Source organism: Neophocaena asiaeorientalis, unplaced genomic scaffold, assembly GCF_003031525.2.
Source record: "Neophocaena asiaeorientalis asiaeorientalis breed wild unplaced genomic scaffold, Neophocaena_asiaeorientalis_V1.1 scaffold357, whole genome shotgun sequence".
In the NCBI taxonomy this organism is placed as follows: domain Eukaryota; kingdom Metazoa; phylum Chordata; class Mammalia; order Artiodactyla; family Phocoenidae; genus Neophocaena; species Neophocaena asiaeorientalis.
The window spans coordinates 3,137,523-3,155,863 of NW_020173270.1; the positions used below are offsets into that span (position 1 = coordinate 3,137,523).

Consider the following 18,341-nt stretch of genomic DNA (forward strand, 5'->3'; position numbering starts at 1 on the left):
GAATGAATGTGATCTTTTTCATCTGTGAAAATCTATTATTATTTTTTTTCCATTTTGTTCTGTTTGGGGGCTTTTTGTTTGTTTTTCTTCCGTTTGTTTGTCGAGAGAGCGATGGCTGCCAAGGGGGTGTGCTTGGGGAGCCCTCGCTGTGAGTGGCTTGGAGGTTGCAGCACAGTTGAGAACAAAACAAACAAAAAATTGTATGGCAGTTTTTACTTTTTATCGCTCGTTTTTAACTTCACAAATAAATGATGACAAAACCTCCCCGTGTCTGCCGGGTGCCGTCTCTCTCTTTCTCTCCCCGTAGACTTTTGAAGCAGATGTTTGTTCTTTATAGATGTTGTAAAAGCCTGATGACGGTGACTGGAAATTACAAGCTTTGTGTTGTGTTGGTTTTTTTGTTTTGTTTTTTTTTTTAACCGGAATTATAAGAAAAGATAGTTTTCTGCAGGCGCATTGTGCTTTCCTAACTCTGCCCCCCACCCCTTTTTTGGTTAAATAAAGTGCTTTTTGTCTAAAACGGCGTGCTGGCCGCAGTTGTGTTTGCAGAGGAAACAAGCTGAAGAGGAATTTGGCCCATGAGAGTGGGGTGTTGGCCCCCCAAAGACTGGCCGCCTGGTCTTGTAGGAAGGGAGAAGCAGGCAGAGCCCCAGCAGTGCAGTCCTCCCCCAGCGTTCCCGCCTCTGGGAACGTGGGGAGCAAGGCCCCCAGGAGGGTCCCCAGGGACAGGTGTTCCCATGGATACAGCCTGCCACCACAGCAAACCCATGGCCGGCCGTGCCTTGCGGGACTCGGCCTGGCCCTGATGGCATGTCTAGCTGTGGCCTGTTTGCTAGCGAGCCCTGAGGTGGGAACCTGGCCTGTTGAAAGGAAGGGCGTCCTTTCCAGTGGTTTGTGGCAGTCTAAGGACGAGGACAGGAGATGGGACGGTGGTCTGAGAGGCCACTTGAGCTGCTGGGCCCAGGGGTGAGCGTGCGGGGGCATGCTGTTTGCCTGGGGTGTTCCTCTGGGATTTAGGGTTGAAATCCCAGCACTGAGAAACTCGGCAGTCACACTCAGAATGTGGATGTCTGGGCCCGCAGGCTTCAGTAGCAGGAGCAGCAACAGCTGCCGCCTCCAGGTGGGGCTGCTCATGGCCCCCATGACCTTCCAGATTAATTAGGGACCTGTCCCAGCAGGAGTGCCCCTTGGTGGCCCCCAGTCAGACCACCTGTGGGGCAGTGGGCCTAGGAAAGAGGGAGGTTGTCGATCTGGGGTCACGTGGGGGAGTCAGCTTAGATCGGAACCCCAGGCTCCCCTCACCAGGCATCTCACCTCAGGCCAGTGCACCCTCTCTGAGCTCTGGGGCAAGGGGAAAGTCGGAGCCCCCGGCCCTCTACTGACTCACTGCAGACTTTTGATGACAGAGCAGCACTTGGCAAAAATGTTTTCTGGAGCTGCTTCTGCCAAGATCTAGAGAAGGGGAGCAAAGAGGGGTCATGACGTTCTGAGTATCGCAGGGTCACTGCCCTCCACCCCCTGACGGAGGGGGTGACAGGTTCACAGGCCCCTTTTAGTTGCTGGTAAAGGACTGAGAGGTGCACCCCTGGGCCGTGTGGATGAGGAGACGGAAATGGTCAGGAGGGCTGCCTTGCAAGGCTATGCGTTACTAACAGCTGGGCACAAACTGTGGGATGCTGTCCCTGGGAACAGGCCATAGGACCAGGGTTGTGCCAGGCTAGCTCACCCCCTTCCCATCCCATCCTTGGTGGTTGAGGCTAGTTTCTCTCTTGCTCTTACCTTTGGTTGCGGGAGGGGAACAGGAATGACACCAGAGTTCTCTGTCCTCACAGCAGTGAAAGTACAGGAGTTGCATGGGTCACTTTAGGATTAAGATATCCCTGCTTTCTACCTTGAAAACACATGGCTGGCTTTGATTTGAGCTGTGGTTGACCAGTTGTCCTAATCTTAACGTGTACGTGTGTGTGTGTGTGTGTGTGTGTGTGTGTGTTTGTAGATAGATTCTAAAATGTATTTAATTTTGCAGTTTTGGAGCCATTCTGTTTAGACCTTCCGTGTCATACCAGGGAGGCCACAGACTGCACCCATTCTGCCTAATGGAAGAAATGGAACTCCCCAGTGTACATGCTGGGGAAACTGAGGCCCAGAGTTCTGGGATTCAGGGCTGAAGTATAACCCCTGTGCTGTTTCAAATGGACTTGCTCCCCTGGAGGGCCAGGGGAGTGAGCAGCAAGCAGGGAGTACTTAGTTTCGGAGCAGGTTCTTCTGCTGGTAAAGGGCCAGGGTGGGCTCACACAGGGTGTAATGCATGTCCAGGCACTGGCAGATGGCCAACTTGCAGTCAGAGGCCCGGCACTCCACCTGGCCCCGGTGCAGCACTCTCTGGACCATTGTCTCCATGGAGCAGTGAAACACGATGATGAGGTTGGGGGCCTGGCCCGCCTAGGCACCCGGGAAGGGGGCTGGGTGAGGAAGAGGCTGGGCGCACTGGCCCCCTGTGTACCCCTGCCCCAGAGATCAGGAATCTAGGGTGGTGTGGCCCAGTAAAGAATAACCAGGCCCCTGGGTCCGTTTTACTTCTGGAGTTCCAAGTTTTTGTTTTATGTGTTTATTTTTTGGACAGGTAGGGCAAAACAATACCACTGGGAAAGGGCGAAGAGTCTCCTTGCTGTCCCCAGGCACCCAGTTTCACCTTCCCTGGAGGCAACCAAGTTCTCTATTTCTTACGTCTCCTTCCGGAAGTATTTTACGCACTTGCCAGGCAGATCTGGTTCTGATGTTCTTTTTCCTCCTTTTTCATACAATGGTAAAGACATTGATTTGCCCTTGATTTTATTCACTTAGTAAGCTGGAGATGGTTGCACATTGGCACACGAGGAAGTTCCCGATCCTTTTTAATCACTATATAGTATGCTGTTGTGTGGACGTGTTATGATTTACTTAACTGGTTCCTCGATGGGTATTTAGATTGAAATATCCCTTTTCAGATGGATTTAAGCAGTTTCTCCTTGCCTTCCTCTTGCCTAGACACTTTCATTGGGGAAAGTACAAGAGTTGCCAGGTCACCACTGCGCTGCCTCCCACTGCAGGGAGACCTCCCTGGGTCTCCGAGGCCGCCCACTGTGAGCCCCACCTCCTCCTACTTCCTCCAGAATTTCCTTGCAAAATAGAATCTGTCAGCACTTTAAAACAACAACAAAAACACAACCAAGTGGGATTCACTCACCAGGAAAGCAAGGATGGTTCGATACAGTTGTGTTAATATCTTAAGTAAAGAAAAATCATATGAGAATTCTCAGAAACACAGAACAATTTAAAAGACAAAATTCACGCATTCCTGATTTGAAAAAAAAAAAAACAACACTCGAAATTGGTAAATATATCCTCAGCCAGCATCTTATTTAATGGAAACTTGCTCTCCTGCTGAAGTTGGGAATAAGATAAAATTGCCCACTCTTATTTGCCTGGCGGCGCAGTGGTTAAGAATCCACCCGCCAATGTAGGGGACATGGGTTTGAGCCCTTGTCTGGGAAGATCCCACATGCCGTGGAACAACTAAGCCCGTGCACCACAACTACTGAGCCTGTGAGCCACAACTACTGAAGCCCATGTAACTAGAGCCCTGCTCCACAACAAGAGAAGCCACCACAAAAAGAAGCCCGTGCACCACAACGAAGAGTAGCCCCGACTCGCCGCAACTAGAGAAAGCCCGCATGCAGCAATGAAGACCCAATGCAGCCAAAAATTAATTAATTTTAAAATAATTGCCCACTCTTGACGTTATGACTTAGTAAGATATGAGAGGATTAGCTAAAGCAACGAGATAAAAGAAAACAATGGGAGAAACCCGAATTGGAAAGGAGGAGATAAAATCATGTCTGTTTGCAGATGGTGTGATTCTATTTCTGGAAAACTCACGAAAATCAACAAACTAGTACAGACTTCAGAGAATTTGGTAAAGTAACCGGATGTAGTATTAACATACAGAAGCTTACATGTATATGAAAATCACCAGTTAAGAGATAAGAAAGAAGGCCCTGTGGGCTTCCCTGGTGGCGCAGTGGTTGAGAGTCCGCCTGCCGATGCAGGGGACACAGGTTCGTGTCCCGGTCCGGGAGGATCCCGCATGCCACGGAGCGGCTGGGCCCGTGAGCCGTAGCCGCTGGGCCTGCGTGTCCGGAGCCTGTGCTCCGCAACGGGAGAGGCCGCAACAGTGAGAGGCCTGTGTAACGCAAAAAAAAAAAGAAAGAAGGCCCAGTTTACAATAACATTACAAGCAACAACAAAAAATATATATATAAAACACTCAGGCAAAACTTTTCCCAAAACTGTGCACTGTCTTTAAAGGAAGATCTTTAAGGAAAACTTAGGTAAAATATTCCTAAGTGACTCAAAAGGAGACTGGAACAAAAGGAAGAGATACATGTTCTTGGGTACGAAGACTCAACGTTACAAAGCAGTCAGGATGTTTCTAAATGAGTTTATAATCTTAATGTGATCCAAATGTGATTTTTTTTTAGTGGAGATGGGTTGATTCTAACATTCGTCTACAAAAATAAGCAGGACTATCCAGGAAAAACAAGGCAAAGAAAAGCAATGGGCGGTGGAGGTGGGGAAGGGGGCATCCAACCTACCAGATATCAAAACATGGTAAAGCCGCCATCCTTAAACCAGTGCACAGGTGGACAGACAGACCCCTGAAAAAAAGGCACAATAAATCAAGGTCAAAAAATAATTGACAAACTGGACTGGGGGGAAGATTTGCAAACCATATCACAAACAGCTAATATACAAAGAGTTCCTAAAAATCAAGAAGAAAAAGACCAACAGTCTACTAGGGGGGAAAAAAGTGGAGCAAAAGATGTAAAGACTGCACCAAAGAAGAAGTGAAAATGGCCCTAGAACTTTGGAAAAGAATGGCAAGTCCAGAAATAGATTCGGGTGAATATGGAAAGTTGGTATGTGGCTGGGGTGCCACCTCAAGTCAACAGAGAAAGGACAGACTTTTAAATAAATGGTGTGGGGACAACTGTATTCACCATTTGGAATCCTTACCAAATTTCCCCAACTAGGATATGTTCCAATGGATCACAGACATAAATGTAAGAAATAAAACTATACAAGTACTAAAGAAACCATGGATGAATTAATTACCTTATAACCTGGGATTGAGAAAAACAACAACCATGATGTCTCAAAATTCAGGAGAAATAACAGAAAATATTGATAAGTTGGATGAAAGTTTTTAAAATAATTTCTGCATGTGAAAGAGGCACAATAGGGAGTTCCCTGGCAGTCCAGAGGTTAGGACTCAGAGCTTTCACTGCCATGGCCCTGGGTTAAATCCCTGGTCAGAGAACTAAGATCTCACAAGCTGTGCCACGTGGCAAAAAAGAAAACCAAAAAAAAAAGGCACAATAAATCAAGGTCAAAAAATAATTGACAAACTGGACTGGGGGGAAGATTTGCAAACCATATCACAAACAGCTAATATACAAAGAGTTCCTAAAAATCAAGAAGAAAAAGACCAACAGTCTACTAGGGGGGAAAAAAGTGGAGCAAAAGATGTAAAGACTGCACCAAAGAAGAAGTGAAAATGGCCCTAGAACTTTGGAAAAGATGCCCAACCTCATTCATCATAAGAGAAATGCCCATTTAAAACCACCGAAATACCATTTCACACCTAAGCAGGTTGACAAATGGCTGGTGGCAATGCGGAGCAAAGAGGAGAGTGATGCCATCAATCAAAATCATCGACACATTTCTCTTTAACCCCGCAATTCCACTCCTGAGAACCCATACTAAAGACGCTAGCAAAAATAAGAAGCGCTACATGAAGGTGATTGAGTGGGGCATCGTTGGTAGTGGGAAAAGATTGTGAACGGCTTGCTGTCTGTGGGCCGTCAGAGGAGTAAACAGTGGCGCTGCCACACAGCGGAATTCTGGTTGTAAAATGGGGCAAGGAAGAGGAGGACTTCTTGACACTGATGTGACATCTTCAGGGTATATCTGAACATTAAAAAAAGGAAGCCTGCTATATGTGGAATGCTACTTTCTGTGTGCAGAGGGACACACACAAGCACGCACACGGTTTATATTTGCAAAAAGGACAATCCAAAAATTAAAACGGTTGCCTGCAGGGAAAGGAGAGCACAGTTTGGGGTGGGGGTGGATCTACCTTTTTATGTGACTTTGACTTTGGAATCATTACATGTAGTGCAAATTCAAATTTTTAATTTAAAAAAGCAATCCCCAGGACTTCCCTGGTGGCGCAGTGTTTAAGAATTCACCTGCCAGTGCAGGGTACGTGGGTTCGATCCCTGCTCCAGGAAGATCCCACATTGCCGTGGAGCAACTAAGCCTGTGCGCCACAGCTACTGAGCCTGCGTGCGGCAACTACTGAAGCCCGCGCACCTAGAGCCAGTGCTCTGCAACAAGAGAAGCCACCACAATGAGAAGCATGCACACCGCAACAAAGAGTAGCCCCCGCTCGCCACAACTACAGAAAGGCCACGTGCAGCAACGAAGACCCAACATAGCCAAAATTAATTAATTAATTAAAAAAAAGCAATCCCTAAACATCGACAGCCAAGGTGAAATGAACGAACCCATGTGTCAATGTCACGCTGCAACTACACACAGAAAATAATTATCTCAAGGGACCCAGTGTTTTTGTGGTATGTCCACAGTGAGACCTATTGTAAAGGAAAACCAGAGCTGCAAACAGATCTTCCTTTGGTAGTTTTATTCTCAGTAGTTAAAATCGGTATGTTATTTGGAAACTATTTTGCATCTAATGGAATAATGCAAATGACAACGTCAGTGGTTTTAGGAACCAGATTTTTTAGGGAAAAGAGAAAAGAGAAGTAAAACACTGTGACATTAAGTGTGAGCTGGAAATAACAGTAGAACTTGTGATTTTTTTTTTCCTTTCAAAAGTCTGTGTTTCCTAGCTCTGTCCACTGGAAAGGCCTGGAAATGATGACCACCCGGTAGCAATGAGTACCCCTGGCACCCAGATGGGACACCACTGAAAAAGGGCCTTCATGGAGAAATGGCCGATTCCAGAGCTGGACCGGAAATGTGAAGGGGCGGGGGGCGGGTGTGAAGTCTTGTGCAGTAAGAAAGCAAGAGGGTGAGTGTGAAATAGGGCTGTGTCCAGAGGACGCTATGCAATGAGAGAGGGCTACTTTTGGCCAAAGATGGGACAGCTTGAGCAACAACAAAAAAGAAGACTGGGGCTTCCCTGATGGCACAGTGGTTAAGAATCTGCCTGCCAATGCAGAGGACACGGGTTCGAGCCCTGGTCCAGGAAGATCCCACATGCCACGGAGCAACTAAGCCTGTGCGCCACAACTACTGAGCCTGCGCTCTAGAGCCCGTGAGCCACAACTACTAAGCCCGCGTGCCACGACTACTGAAGCCCACGTGCCTAGAGCCTGTGCTCCACAACAAGAGAAGCCACTGAAATGAGAAGCCCGTGTACCGCAACGAAGAGTATCCCCCGCTCACCACAACTAGAGAAAGCCTGGGTGCAGCAATGAAGACCCAACGCAGCAATCAATCAATAAATGTATTACAAAAAAAGATTGATTATTGCCATCATCAAAAAGACTACATGGGGCTTCCCTGGTGGCGCAGTGGTTGAGAATATGCCTGCCAAAGCAGGGGACAGGGGTTAGAGCCCTGGTCTGGGAAGATCCCACATGCCGCAGAGCAGCTGGGCCCGTGAGCCACAACTACTGAGCCTGCGCGTCTGGAGCCTGTGCTCAGCAACAAGAGAGGCCGCGATAGTGAAAGGCCTGCACACCGCGATGAAGAGTGGCCCCTGCTTGCCGCAACTAGAGAAAGCCCTTGCACAGAAACAAAGACCCAACACAGCCAAAAATAAATAAATAAATATATATTTTTAAAAGGGCTTAATACATTAAAAAAAAAGACTACAAACAATAAATGCTAGAGAAGGTATGGAGAAAAATGAACCCTTCTACACCATTGGTGGGAATGTAAATTGGTGCAGCCGGTATGGAAAACAGTATGGAGCTTCCTTAAAAAACTAAAAATAGAGTTACCATATGATCTAGCAATCCCACTCTTGGGCATATATCTGGAGAAAACCGTAATTCGAAAAGCTACGTGCACCCCAGTGTTCATAGCAGGACTGTTACATAGCAACCAAGACATGGAAGCAACCTAAGTGTCCATCAACAGAGGAATAGATGAAGAAAATGTGGGGCTTCCCTGGTGGCGCAGTGGTTGAGAGTCTGCCTGCTGATGCAGGGAACGTGGGTTTGTGCCCTGGTCCTGGAAGATTCCACATGCCGCGGAGCGGCTAGGCCCATGAACCATGGCCGCTGAGCCCGCGCGTCCGCAGCCTGTGCTCCACAACGGGAGAGGCCACAACAGTGTGAGGTCCGCGTACCGCAAAAAAAAAAAAAAAAGAAAAAAAGAAAGAAAATGTGTTACCTATATATATACACAATAGAATATTACTCAGCCATAAAGAAGAACAAAATAATGCCATTTGCAGCAACATGGATGGATCTAGAGATTATCATACTAAGTGAAATAAGGCAGACAGAGAAAGACAAATATATGATACCACTCATATGTGGAATCTAATTTTTTAAAAAATGACACAAATGAACTTACTTACAAAACAGAAACAGACTTACAGATGTCGAAAACAAACTTACGATACCAAAGGGGAAATGTGGCAGGGAGGGATAAATCAGGAGCTTGGGGTGAACGCACACACACTACTATATATAAGATAGATAACCAACAAGCACCTACCGTGTAGCACAGGGGACTCTACTCAATATTCTGTGATAACCTATATGAGAGAAGAATCTGAAAAAAAAAGAATATATGTATGGGTATAACTGAATCACTTTGCTTTACACCTGAAACTAACACAACATTTTAAAGCAACTATACTTCAATAAATTTTTTAAAAGACTAATTGAAGCACTTTAAACACACAAAGATGCTTGAGTTAGTAAGGATGAGAGAGAACAAAACGAAGGAAGACCAAATAACGAGCCTCACGGTCACCATCGGAGATGAGTAGTACACCCAACCTCAGTCTGAAAATGGGCCCTGGTAGGGAAGAAGATAAGCATGTATCCCACCTGTCTGGTAGGAACTATATTTCAGGATAACCAAACAGCCCTGGTTGAGGAAGGACATTTCTTCTTTAGGGAAGAATTCCAGCTAATTGATGTGGGGGGGAAAATGACTAAAAGAGAAACGTACAGCTTTCGAATTGATTCAGAATATGAATTAATTGATGTCAACAACAAATGAAACTGTAAGATAAGAGGCCGACAGGACATGTTACAGCAGCCCCTAGCTGACCCTGCATCAGTTTGTGAGGGCTGCCACACCAAGTACCAGAGACCGGGTGACTCCAACCACAGAAATTCCATGTCCTCACAGTCTTGGAGATGGGACATCTGAGATGGAGGTGCTGGCAGGGTGGATTCCTCCGGCCGCCTCTCCTTGGCTTGTAGATGGCCGTTTTCTCCCTGTGTCCTCACACAGTCACTCCTTTGTCTGTGTCCTAATCTCTTCTTATAAGGACACCAGTCGTATTGGGTTAGGACTGATCTTGAGGACCTTTTAATGTAATCACCTCTTTAAAGACCCATCTCCAAATCCAGTCACATTCTGAGGTCCTGGGAGTTAGGGCCTCAACATATGGATTTGAGGGGGGGACACAGTTCAGCCCATAACAGATCACTTACTAAGAGCAGGGCAACTGGGCATGAAGGAGCCTCCTTCCTGAATGATGCAGTACAACCAAGGTATTGAACCACAGTGCTCTGCACCAAATTCACACTGAATTGGACAGAAAAGAACTGCAAGCACAACGCGAATTCTGTTTTCCCCACTTTCCCAAGTTCACTGTCTGGGCCCTGGTGAACATTCAAAGACCTGGGTCCTCTTAAGTAACACATTGAAACACATGGAAAAAAACCAACTATGGCAAAGAGACAACTAAACATTGTGTGCTATCCGATAGGAGTTCACATCACCACCTATGAAGTGCACTTGAAAAAATGGAATCTAAGTTCCGAGCCAGACTCTAGACATGCTACCAATTCACAGGACACATAGAGGAGAGGGGAGCATGATAAGAAAACAAAAAACAAAACACTCTGCAATCAGCAAAATCCTTGCTGTGCAAAATAAAGAGAACCAAAGACTAGGTTTCTTCAATTAATAAAAAGAGACAGGGGACTTCCCTGGTGGTCCAGCGGTTAAGATTCCACGCTCCCATTACAGGGGACCCAGCTTCCAACCCTGGTCAGGGAACTAGATCCTGCACGCATGCCACAACTAAAGAAAAAGATCCCACATGCTGCAGCTAAGACCTGACACAGCCAAACAAACAAATAAATAAAATTTATTTTTGAAAATAGGTTTTAAAAATAAAAGAGACAGAGATGGAAGGAACATAAAGCACGTTTACGCTACGCTGTAGTCTGTTAGGTGTGCCATAGCATTATGTCTTTTAAAAATGTACATACCTTCATTTAAAAATACGTTCTTGCTAAAAAATGCTAATCATTGCGCCTTCAGCGAGTCGTAATCTTTTTGCTGGTGGAGGGTCTGGCCTCTATGGCTGCTGACTGATCAGGGTGATGGTTGCTGACGGCTGGGGTGGCTGCCGCGACTTCTTAAAGTAAGACAACAGTGAACTCTGCTGCGTCAATTGACCCTTCCTTTTATGAACCATTTCTCTGTAGCGTGCTGTGCTATTTGATAGCATTTTACCTGCAGCAGAACTTCTTTCAAAACTGAAGTCAATCCCCTCAAACCCTGCCGCTGCTTTATCAACTAAGTTTCTGTCATATCCTAAATCCTTTGTTGTCATTGCAACAATCGTCACAGCGTCTTCACCAAGGGTAGCTTCCATCTCCAGAAACCACTCCCTTTGCTCATCCATAAGAAGCAACTCCTCACCTGTGAAAGTTTTATCCTGAGATTTCAGCAGTTGTCCCATCCTCAGACTCCACTTCTAATTCTAGCTCTCTTGCTGTTTCCACAGCGTCTGCAGTGACTTCCTCCACTGAAGTTTTGAACCCCTCAAAGTCATCCATAAGGGTTGGAATCAACTTCTCCCAAATTCCCGTTAGTGTTGATATTTGACCTCTTCCCACAAATTATGAATTTTCTTTTCTTGTTTTTTTTTGGCTGTGTCTTGAGGTATGTGGAACTTCCCCAACCGCGGATCGAACCCATGCCCCCTGCAGTGGAAGCGCGGAGTCTTAACCACTGGACCGCCAGGGAAGTCCTCATGAATGTTCTTAATGGCATCTAGAATGGTGAATCCTTTCCAGAAGGTTTCCAGCTGACTTCAGAGGAATCACTGTCTATGGCAGCTATAGCCTTACAAAATGTATTTCTTAAACAATGAGACTTGAAAGTTGAAATGATTCCTTGATCCATGGGCTGCAAAATGGATGTTATGTTAGCAGGCATGGAAACAACAGGAATCTCCTTGACCATCGCCATCAGAGCTCTTGGGTGACCAGGTGTATTGTCAATGAGCAGTAATATTTTGAAAGGAACCTTTTTTTCTGAACAGTAGGTCTCAACAGTGGGCTTAAAATACTCAGTAAACCATGTTGTCAACAGATGTGCTGTCATCCAGGCTTTGTTCTTCCATTTGCAGAGCACAGGTAGAGTAGATGGGGCATAATTCTGAAGGGCCCTAGGATTTGGGGAATGGTAAGTGAGCATTGGCTTCAACTGAAAGTCACCAGCTGCATCTTGTTAGCTGACATCCCTAACAAGAGAGCCAGCCTGACCTTTGAAGCTTGGAAGCCAGGCACTGACTTCTCCTGTCTAGCTATGAAAGTCCTAGATGACATCATCTTCCAGTCATAGAAGGCTGACGGGAATTCACTGGCAGTACAGTGGTTAGGACTCCATGCTTCCACTGCAGTGGGCACGGGTTCCATCCCCGGTCAGGGAACTAAGATTCCGCATGCCGCGCGGCATGGCCAAAAAAAAAAAAAAAAAATAGAAGGCTGTTCCATCTACATTGACAGTCTGTTTAGTGTAGCCATCTTCCTGAATGGTCTTAACTAGATCTTCTGGAGAACTTGCTGCGGCTTCTACACCAGCACTCGCTGCTTCCCCTTGCACTTCGATGTCATGGAAATGGCTTCTTTCCTTAAACCTCATGAAACCACCTCGGCTGGCCTCACACTTTTTTCTGCAGCTTCCTCACCTCTCTCAGCCTTCAAAGAACTGAAGAGAGTTAGCGCCTTGCGCTGGATGAGGCTTTGACTTAACGGAATGTTCTGGCTGGTTTGATCTTCTATCCAGACCACGAAAACTTCTACCCTATCAGCAGGGAGGCTGTTTCACCTTCGTATCATTCACGTATTCACTGGAGTAGCATTCTTAACCTCCTTCAAGGACTTGTCCTTTGCGTTCACAACTTGGCTAACTGTTTGGCACGAGAGGCCCAGCTTTCAGCTTATCTCAGCCTTTGACATGCCTTCCTCACTAAGCTTCATCATTTCTAGCTTTTGATTTAAAGTAAAGGACATACAACCCTTCCCTTCACTTGAACACTTGGAGGCCATTGTAAGGTTACTAACCGATCTGATTTCAATACTGTTGTGTCTCAGGGAATAGGGAAGCCAGAGGAGAAGAAGAGAGATGGGGGAACGGCTGGTCAGTGGAGCAGTCAGAACACACACAACGTTCATTGATTAAGTTCGCCGTCTTATATGGGTGCAGTTCACGGCACCCCAAAGCAATTACTACAATAGTAACATCAAAGATCACTGTTCACAGCTCATCATAACAAATATAATCATAATGAAAAAGTTGGAAATATTGCGAGAATTACCAAAACGTTACACAGAGATACGAACTGAGCAAAAGTTGTTGTGAAAATGGTGCCGATAGATTTGCCCAACACAGGGTTGCCACACACCTTCGATCTGTGAAAAAATGTAATAAAGCAAAGAGCATCGAACTGAGGTCTGCCTGTAGATGAAAAGGACAGAGACAAAGCAACCAATCGCAGTGGGCCAACCTTACTTAAATCCCGATTAAAACAAGATGCGAAAAGAAAAAGATTTTGAGGTGTTCACGGGAATCTGCATAATGATTGGTTATTTGATGACACGAAGGATATTAAGGTGAATAACAGAAGTGTGATACAATTTTACAAAAGTCTTTACCTTTTAGGAAATATATACTAGAATATTCATGGATTAAAAAGAAAAGCAGATGGGATTGACGTATATACACTAATATGTATAAAATAGATAACTAATAAGAACCTGCTGTATAAAAAAAAAAAAAAGCACAAAATGGATGGAACCTGAATCTATTGTAAGAACGCCTGTAGTTAACGTTCAGTGTACAGGGCCAATGACGAATGGAAGGAGGCAAATAATGCACACGGGACAATCCCAAGGATGAGAGTTTGTACAAGACAGATGACCCAGAGTCTTCAACGAGTCAAGGGCAGGAGGGAAGCAGGGAGGGAGGACTGTCCGCCTTGGATTAGGAGACACCCGGTGAGGACCTCGTTTTACTCATAAATCTGACCAGCTGGGAATCAAAGAGACATTTTTCAGCTGTGGGGGAAATGCAGATGTGGATGGGGGGCAATCGGGTAGTCTCAAGGGATTCACATTAATCATCTGAGATGCTGTTGGGTGAGGAAACGCTCATAATGGGATTCGGGATGGGCTTCAGAACACATAATCGGCAATCTGGACGTTTGGCACCGATAAAGTAAGTGTGGCCAAACCATGATCATGTGGGACTTCCCTGGAGGTCCAGTGGTTAAGACTGCGCTTTCACTGCTGAGGGCCCGGGTTTGATCCCTGGTTGGGGAACTAAGATCCCATAAGCTGCACAGTGGCCAAAAAAACCAAAAAACACTCTTTTAAGCCAGAGCCCCATTTATCTTCATTTTGTCACTTCTGAGAGACACACAGTTACCAAAGAAAAGCATGTCTCCTGTTCCTCTTAGTGTGAAGCCACCATGCAAGCAGGACCCTAAATGGGCCTCTGTGAAGGACAGGGAGAGGGTGGGTATGGGGGGATGGCGAGGGGCACAGAGGACACATCCCGTCCACATGGTGAAGATCGTGGCCTCTATCCTGGCTTGGCCACCTAAATGGTGTGACCCGGGCAAGCTCCCGGATCCCTCAGTGGAAAAAGCAGGGTGCTGACTGTGTGGGCGCCTGGAACGTTCCAGAAGATCAGAGTTCATCTGTGCAGAGGGTCGAGACCAGCTCCGGGTTGGTAAAAAGCTCTGGAGGAGTTCACACTGCTGTTGCCATGGGGATGTGCAGGCCCCTGTGTTGCCAAGTCAGATGTTTTTCAACAGAAGCTGGGAGTTTTGATGTGGCATCTCTGGATTTTTGAAGGTTGGCCACAAATTTAAAACAAAAAAAGTGTCAAACACCGAAGAGTCCAAACTGAACATATTGGTGGATTCCATGGGGCCCGAGGGCCAGGAGTTTGTAGCCTCTGCCCTGATGCTTTGCAGCCACTTGGGGAGCCCATCCAGCTGGCATGGGTGACCGGGTGCCTACTTTAGGCCAGGCGCTGGCCTGGCGCTGAGCCAGTCAGTAGCCTGGCCTTTGCCCGCCAGGCTCCCAGACCAGGAGAGGGAGCCCAGTATTTGCCGTTCACCTTCACCCCAGGGAGCCCGACAGAATTGCTTTAGTGGAGGTGAGCACAGAGGGCGGGGCCCCACCAACGGCCCCTCCCAGCCCCTGTCGGCGCCCCGCTACGCCACGACCTTTGTCGGATTCCCTCCCTCGTGCCTGAATGTGTTTCTACTGGCGTCCAGCAAGTCCCAGGAAAGCCCAGAGGCCCCCAGCCTGCCGCAGTTTCTCTCTTCCTACTCAGGTGTCCGGATGGATGACTTTTCATGATGTTGGTCTTGCACGTCTGGCTGGCTCCACCGCTCAGCTCTGCGCAGGGGTCCCCCCTGGACCCCCAAACTGAAGTAGCCCACTCGCACCTCTCCAGATGCCATTCTGTGTCCTGTTCTTCACTGCACTTACCGCTACCAGAAATGTGTTTTGTACGGAACGTGTTGCTGGTCCCTGTCTGCGGCATCCTAACAGCAGGGACCCCATGTGTCTGGTGAAGTCCAGAGGACTTAGCTTGTCCTCAAGAACTATTTCGGGCACAGGAGGTTAAATAAATAGATGAACGGAGAGTTACATTCCATCTTTACGGCCCAGAAATGATGCTAAATCCACCTGCCACTCAGTGGGCAAATAGTTTGTTTACCGGGCACCAGGGACTGTGCGGGGAGATGTTAAAATGACTTTGTCCACAACTTCCCCGGCGGTCCAGTGGTTAGGACTCTGCGCTTCCACTGCAGGGGGCACAAGTTCGATCCCTGGTTGGGGAACTAAGATCCCGCATGCTGCGCGGTGCAGCCAAAAACACCAAACCCAAACCAAACAAAATGACTTTGTCCCCACCCTCGGAGAGCTCACCAGCTCTTCACCCGGGTTCTAGATGCTTCCAACAATCTCCTCACTGTCCCCTAGATAACGCAAAACTCCATTTCCCTGTCAACAACTCCTCTCCCCCGGGGTCTTGCCCCTTCAGATCTCCATCCAAGGTGGGGAGGAGACCCGGCTTCGCACCCTCGCAGGTGTTGGGGTCACTCACAATGTGCTCAAACTCCTTGGCTTGCCTCAGCTCCCGGGGGAAGCCGTCAATGAGGAAGCCCCGGCTGTCCGGGCAGGACAGCATGTGGTCACTGATCATATCAAGGATATGACACCCTGGGGAGGGAAGGGGAGGCTGCATTCGGGGCCCAGGGCCCCTCACCTGCAAGGTCACCTTGGCAAGTTCTGGTGTATTTGGGGGAACACCCACTGCTGGGGTCTCTGGAAGCACTTTTTAAAAATTTTATTAATTTTGGCTGTGTTGGGTCTTCGTTGCTGTGCGTGGGCTTTCTCTAGTTGCGGTGAGCGGGGGCTACTCTTCGTTGTGGTGCGCGGGCTTCTCATTGCGGTGGCTTCTCTTGTTGCGGAGCACGGGCTCTAGGTGTGTGGGCTTCAGTAGTTGTGGCTCGCTGGCCCTTGAGCACAGGCTCAGTAGTTGTGGCACACGGGCTTAGCTGCTCTGCAGCATGTGGGATCTTCCCGGACCAGGGCTTGAACGCGTGTCCCGTGCATTGGCAGGCGGATTCTTAACCACTGCGCCACCAGGGAAGCCCTGGAAGCACTTCTGAGAACGGGGCTCGGCCATGGTCCTCGGGGCGGGTGTCTGCCACATGCCAGGCTTGCTGGGCTCGTTTGCTCATCACTGTCATGAGGAACTGGGGTGACCTCCATCTTACAGTGAGGAATCGGGGGCAGAAGGGGCCACTGACATACAGGCCCGGGGTCACAAAGGGAATAAATACTAGCTAAGTTTACTGAGCATTTCTTAAGGACCAGGAACTCTGCCAAGTGCTTTATAGGAATGACATCACCTGACCCTCACCCAGCCTTCTGCTGGGGGTCCAGCTGCTCTCCCATTTTACAGTTGAGGACACAGAGGCTCAGGGCAGCAAAGCAGCAGCCAGTGGCCCCAGACTTTGAGGCCCCTTGGCTCCCACAGGGCCTTTCTGGGAAGCTCCTCCCGATGTATGCCCTTCATCCCTCTGCCCCCGCACCTGGGATCTCTTACTGTGGGCACCAGGAGCCCCTGCAGCATGACGTCATGGATCTTCTGGCCCCGCCGGGTGCCTTGTTGGGCCTTCTGCCACAGCAGCTGGCCCAGCCCCACGTGGCAGAAGCCGTACTTGGTCGCCATGTTCTTGCACTTTGTCTCTTTGCCGCAGCCTGGGCCGCCCATCACGAAGATGATCAGGGAGGACTTGAGGATGTCTGCAGTGCCCAGGCAGGAAGGAGGGAGAGGGGTTGGTGCCTGTAGGGGCCAGCGAGCGGGCACCACGGTGACTGTGTCCATAGCTCAGTGTGTGTACTTGGTGACACCGGACACAGGTCTGCTAGCAGAACTACTTCTGCCCTAGGGTGGCATCTGGGGGTGTGGGTCCACGCCCAGTGGTATATCCAGCCATGGCACACATTAGTGCTGCTGCGGGTTGTGTGGATGAGGATGGGAACCCAAGCAGGCCAGGCCCTTTGCACGCAGCATATCCTTGAAGCGTCACAACGGCCCCATCATCCCATTTTACAGCTGAGGAAACTGAGGCTCAGAGAGGGGCAGGGACTTGTCCATCCCTCCCGTCTCACCCGTTTCCCGTCTACTTTTACTGCATTCCAGCCCAGTGGAATTGGCTGTCCCTTGAACTCATCACCCCGCTGCTGTCGTACCCACCCCCCACCGCTCCCCACCCCTGGAATTCCCTACCCTAGTTCCCTTCAGGACACAGCTCACCCATCAGGTCTTCTCTAAGCTCTGCCCAAAGAGCCTCCCACTCCATCATTCCCAGTTTTTTTTTTTTTTTTTTTTAATAAATTTATTTATTTTTGGCTACGCTGGGTCTATGTTGCTGTGCGCAGGCTTTCTCTAGTTGCAGCGAGGGGTGGCTACTCTTTGTTGCGGTGCACGGGCTTCTCATTGTGGTGGCTACTCTTTGTTGTGGAGCATGGGCTCTAGGAACGCGGGCTCAGTATTTGTGGCTCGCGGGCTCCAGAGCGCAGGCTCAGTAGCTGTGGCGCATGGGCTTAGTTGCTCCACGGCATGTGGGATCTTCCCGGACCAGGGCACGAACCTGTGTTCCTTGCATTGGCAGGCAGATTCTTAACCACTGCGCCACCAGGGAAGTCCCCCATTCCCAGTCTTAGAATCCCATTCCCTCCAGCAATGGCCACAATCAGTAATGACTCTGCCTGTTTACTTGTTCTTGTTTGTCTCCCCAGCCAGACTCTGTACTCCACGAGGACAGGGTCTATCTGTCTTTCTCGTCCCTATATTTCTAGTAGTTGGCATGGTTTCTGACACGTCGTAGTGGATGAGGAATAGATGAATGTCCGTAACTATCAGACACATCTATGGAGTGCTGTAGTCTATGATGCAGTTTTGTTGTCTTGCTTCCCTCCCCTTTTTCTTAGCCAACTCCTAGTTTAAACCTTCCCTCTTCCCTGAGCCCTCAGGGCCACCTGCTGTTTCCCTGTGGCAGCCCTGTTCTTCCTGGGTTGTAGATAGCGTTTTCCGAGACTGTCTCCACCACACTGTAATCTCCAAGAGGACAGGGAGCTGGTTTGCCACATTTCACCGTGGACTGCCCAGGACCCTGCACAGCAACCGCTAAAGTGGATCGCTGAATGACTGACCCTGAGCATGCGCAGTTCTGTGACTACCACGGTGGGGGA

General features: G+C 48.3%; 1 protein-coding gene across 1 annotated transcript; it reads right to left on the reverse strand.

Annotated features, from left to right (window-relative positions):
- Positions 1–2,244: 2,244 nt before the first annotated feature.
- Positions 2,245–16,857, reverse strand: LOC112400307 (adenylate kinase isoenzyme 1). Its single transcript, XM_024746017.1, has 2 exons — positions 16,690–16,857; positions 2,245–2,442 (listed from the first exon to the last, which is right to left on the reverse strand). Exons 1-2 carry the CDS (start codon positions 16,855–16,857, stop codon positions 2,245–2,247), a joined length of 366 nt encoding a protein of 121 aa, XP_024601785.1.
- Positions 16,858–18,341: the final 1,484 nt, after the last annotated feature.

Bases quoted from the DNA above. Each gene is read 5' to 3' on its own strand.
- LOC112400307 (XM_024746017.1), bottom strand. From the start codon at position 16,857: ATGGGCGGCCCAGGCTGCGGCAAAGAGACAAAGTGCAAGAACATGGCG. The intron at 2,443-16,689 runs GTAAGAGATCCC...CCGGGTGCCTAG, and splicing joins AGGGGCTCCTGGTGCCCACA to GCGGGCCAGGCCCCCAACCT.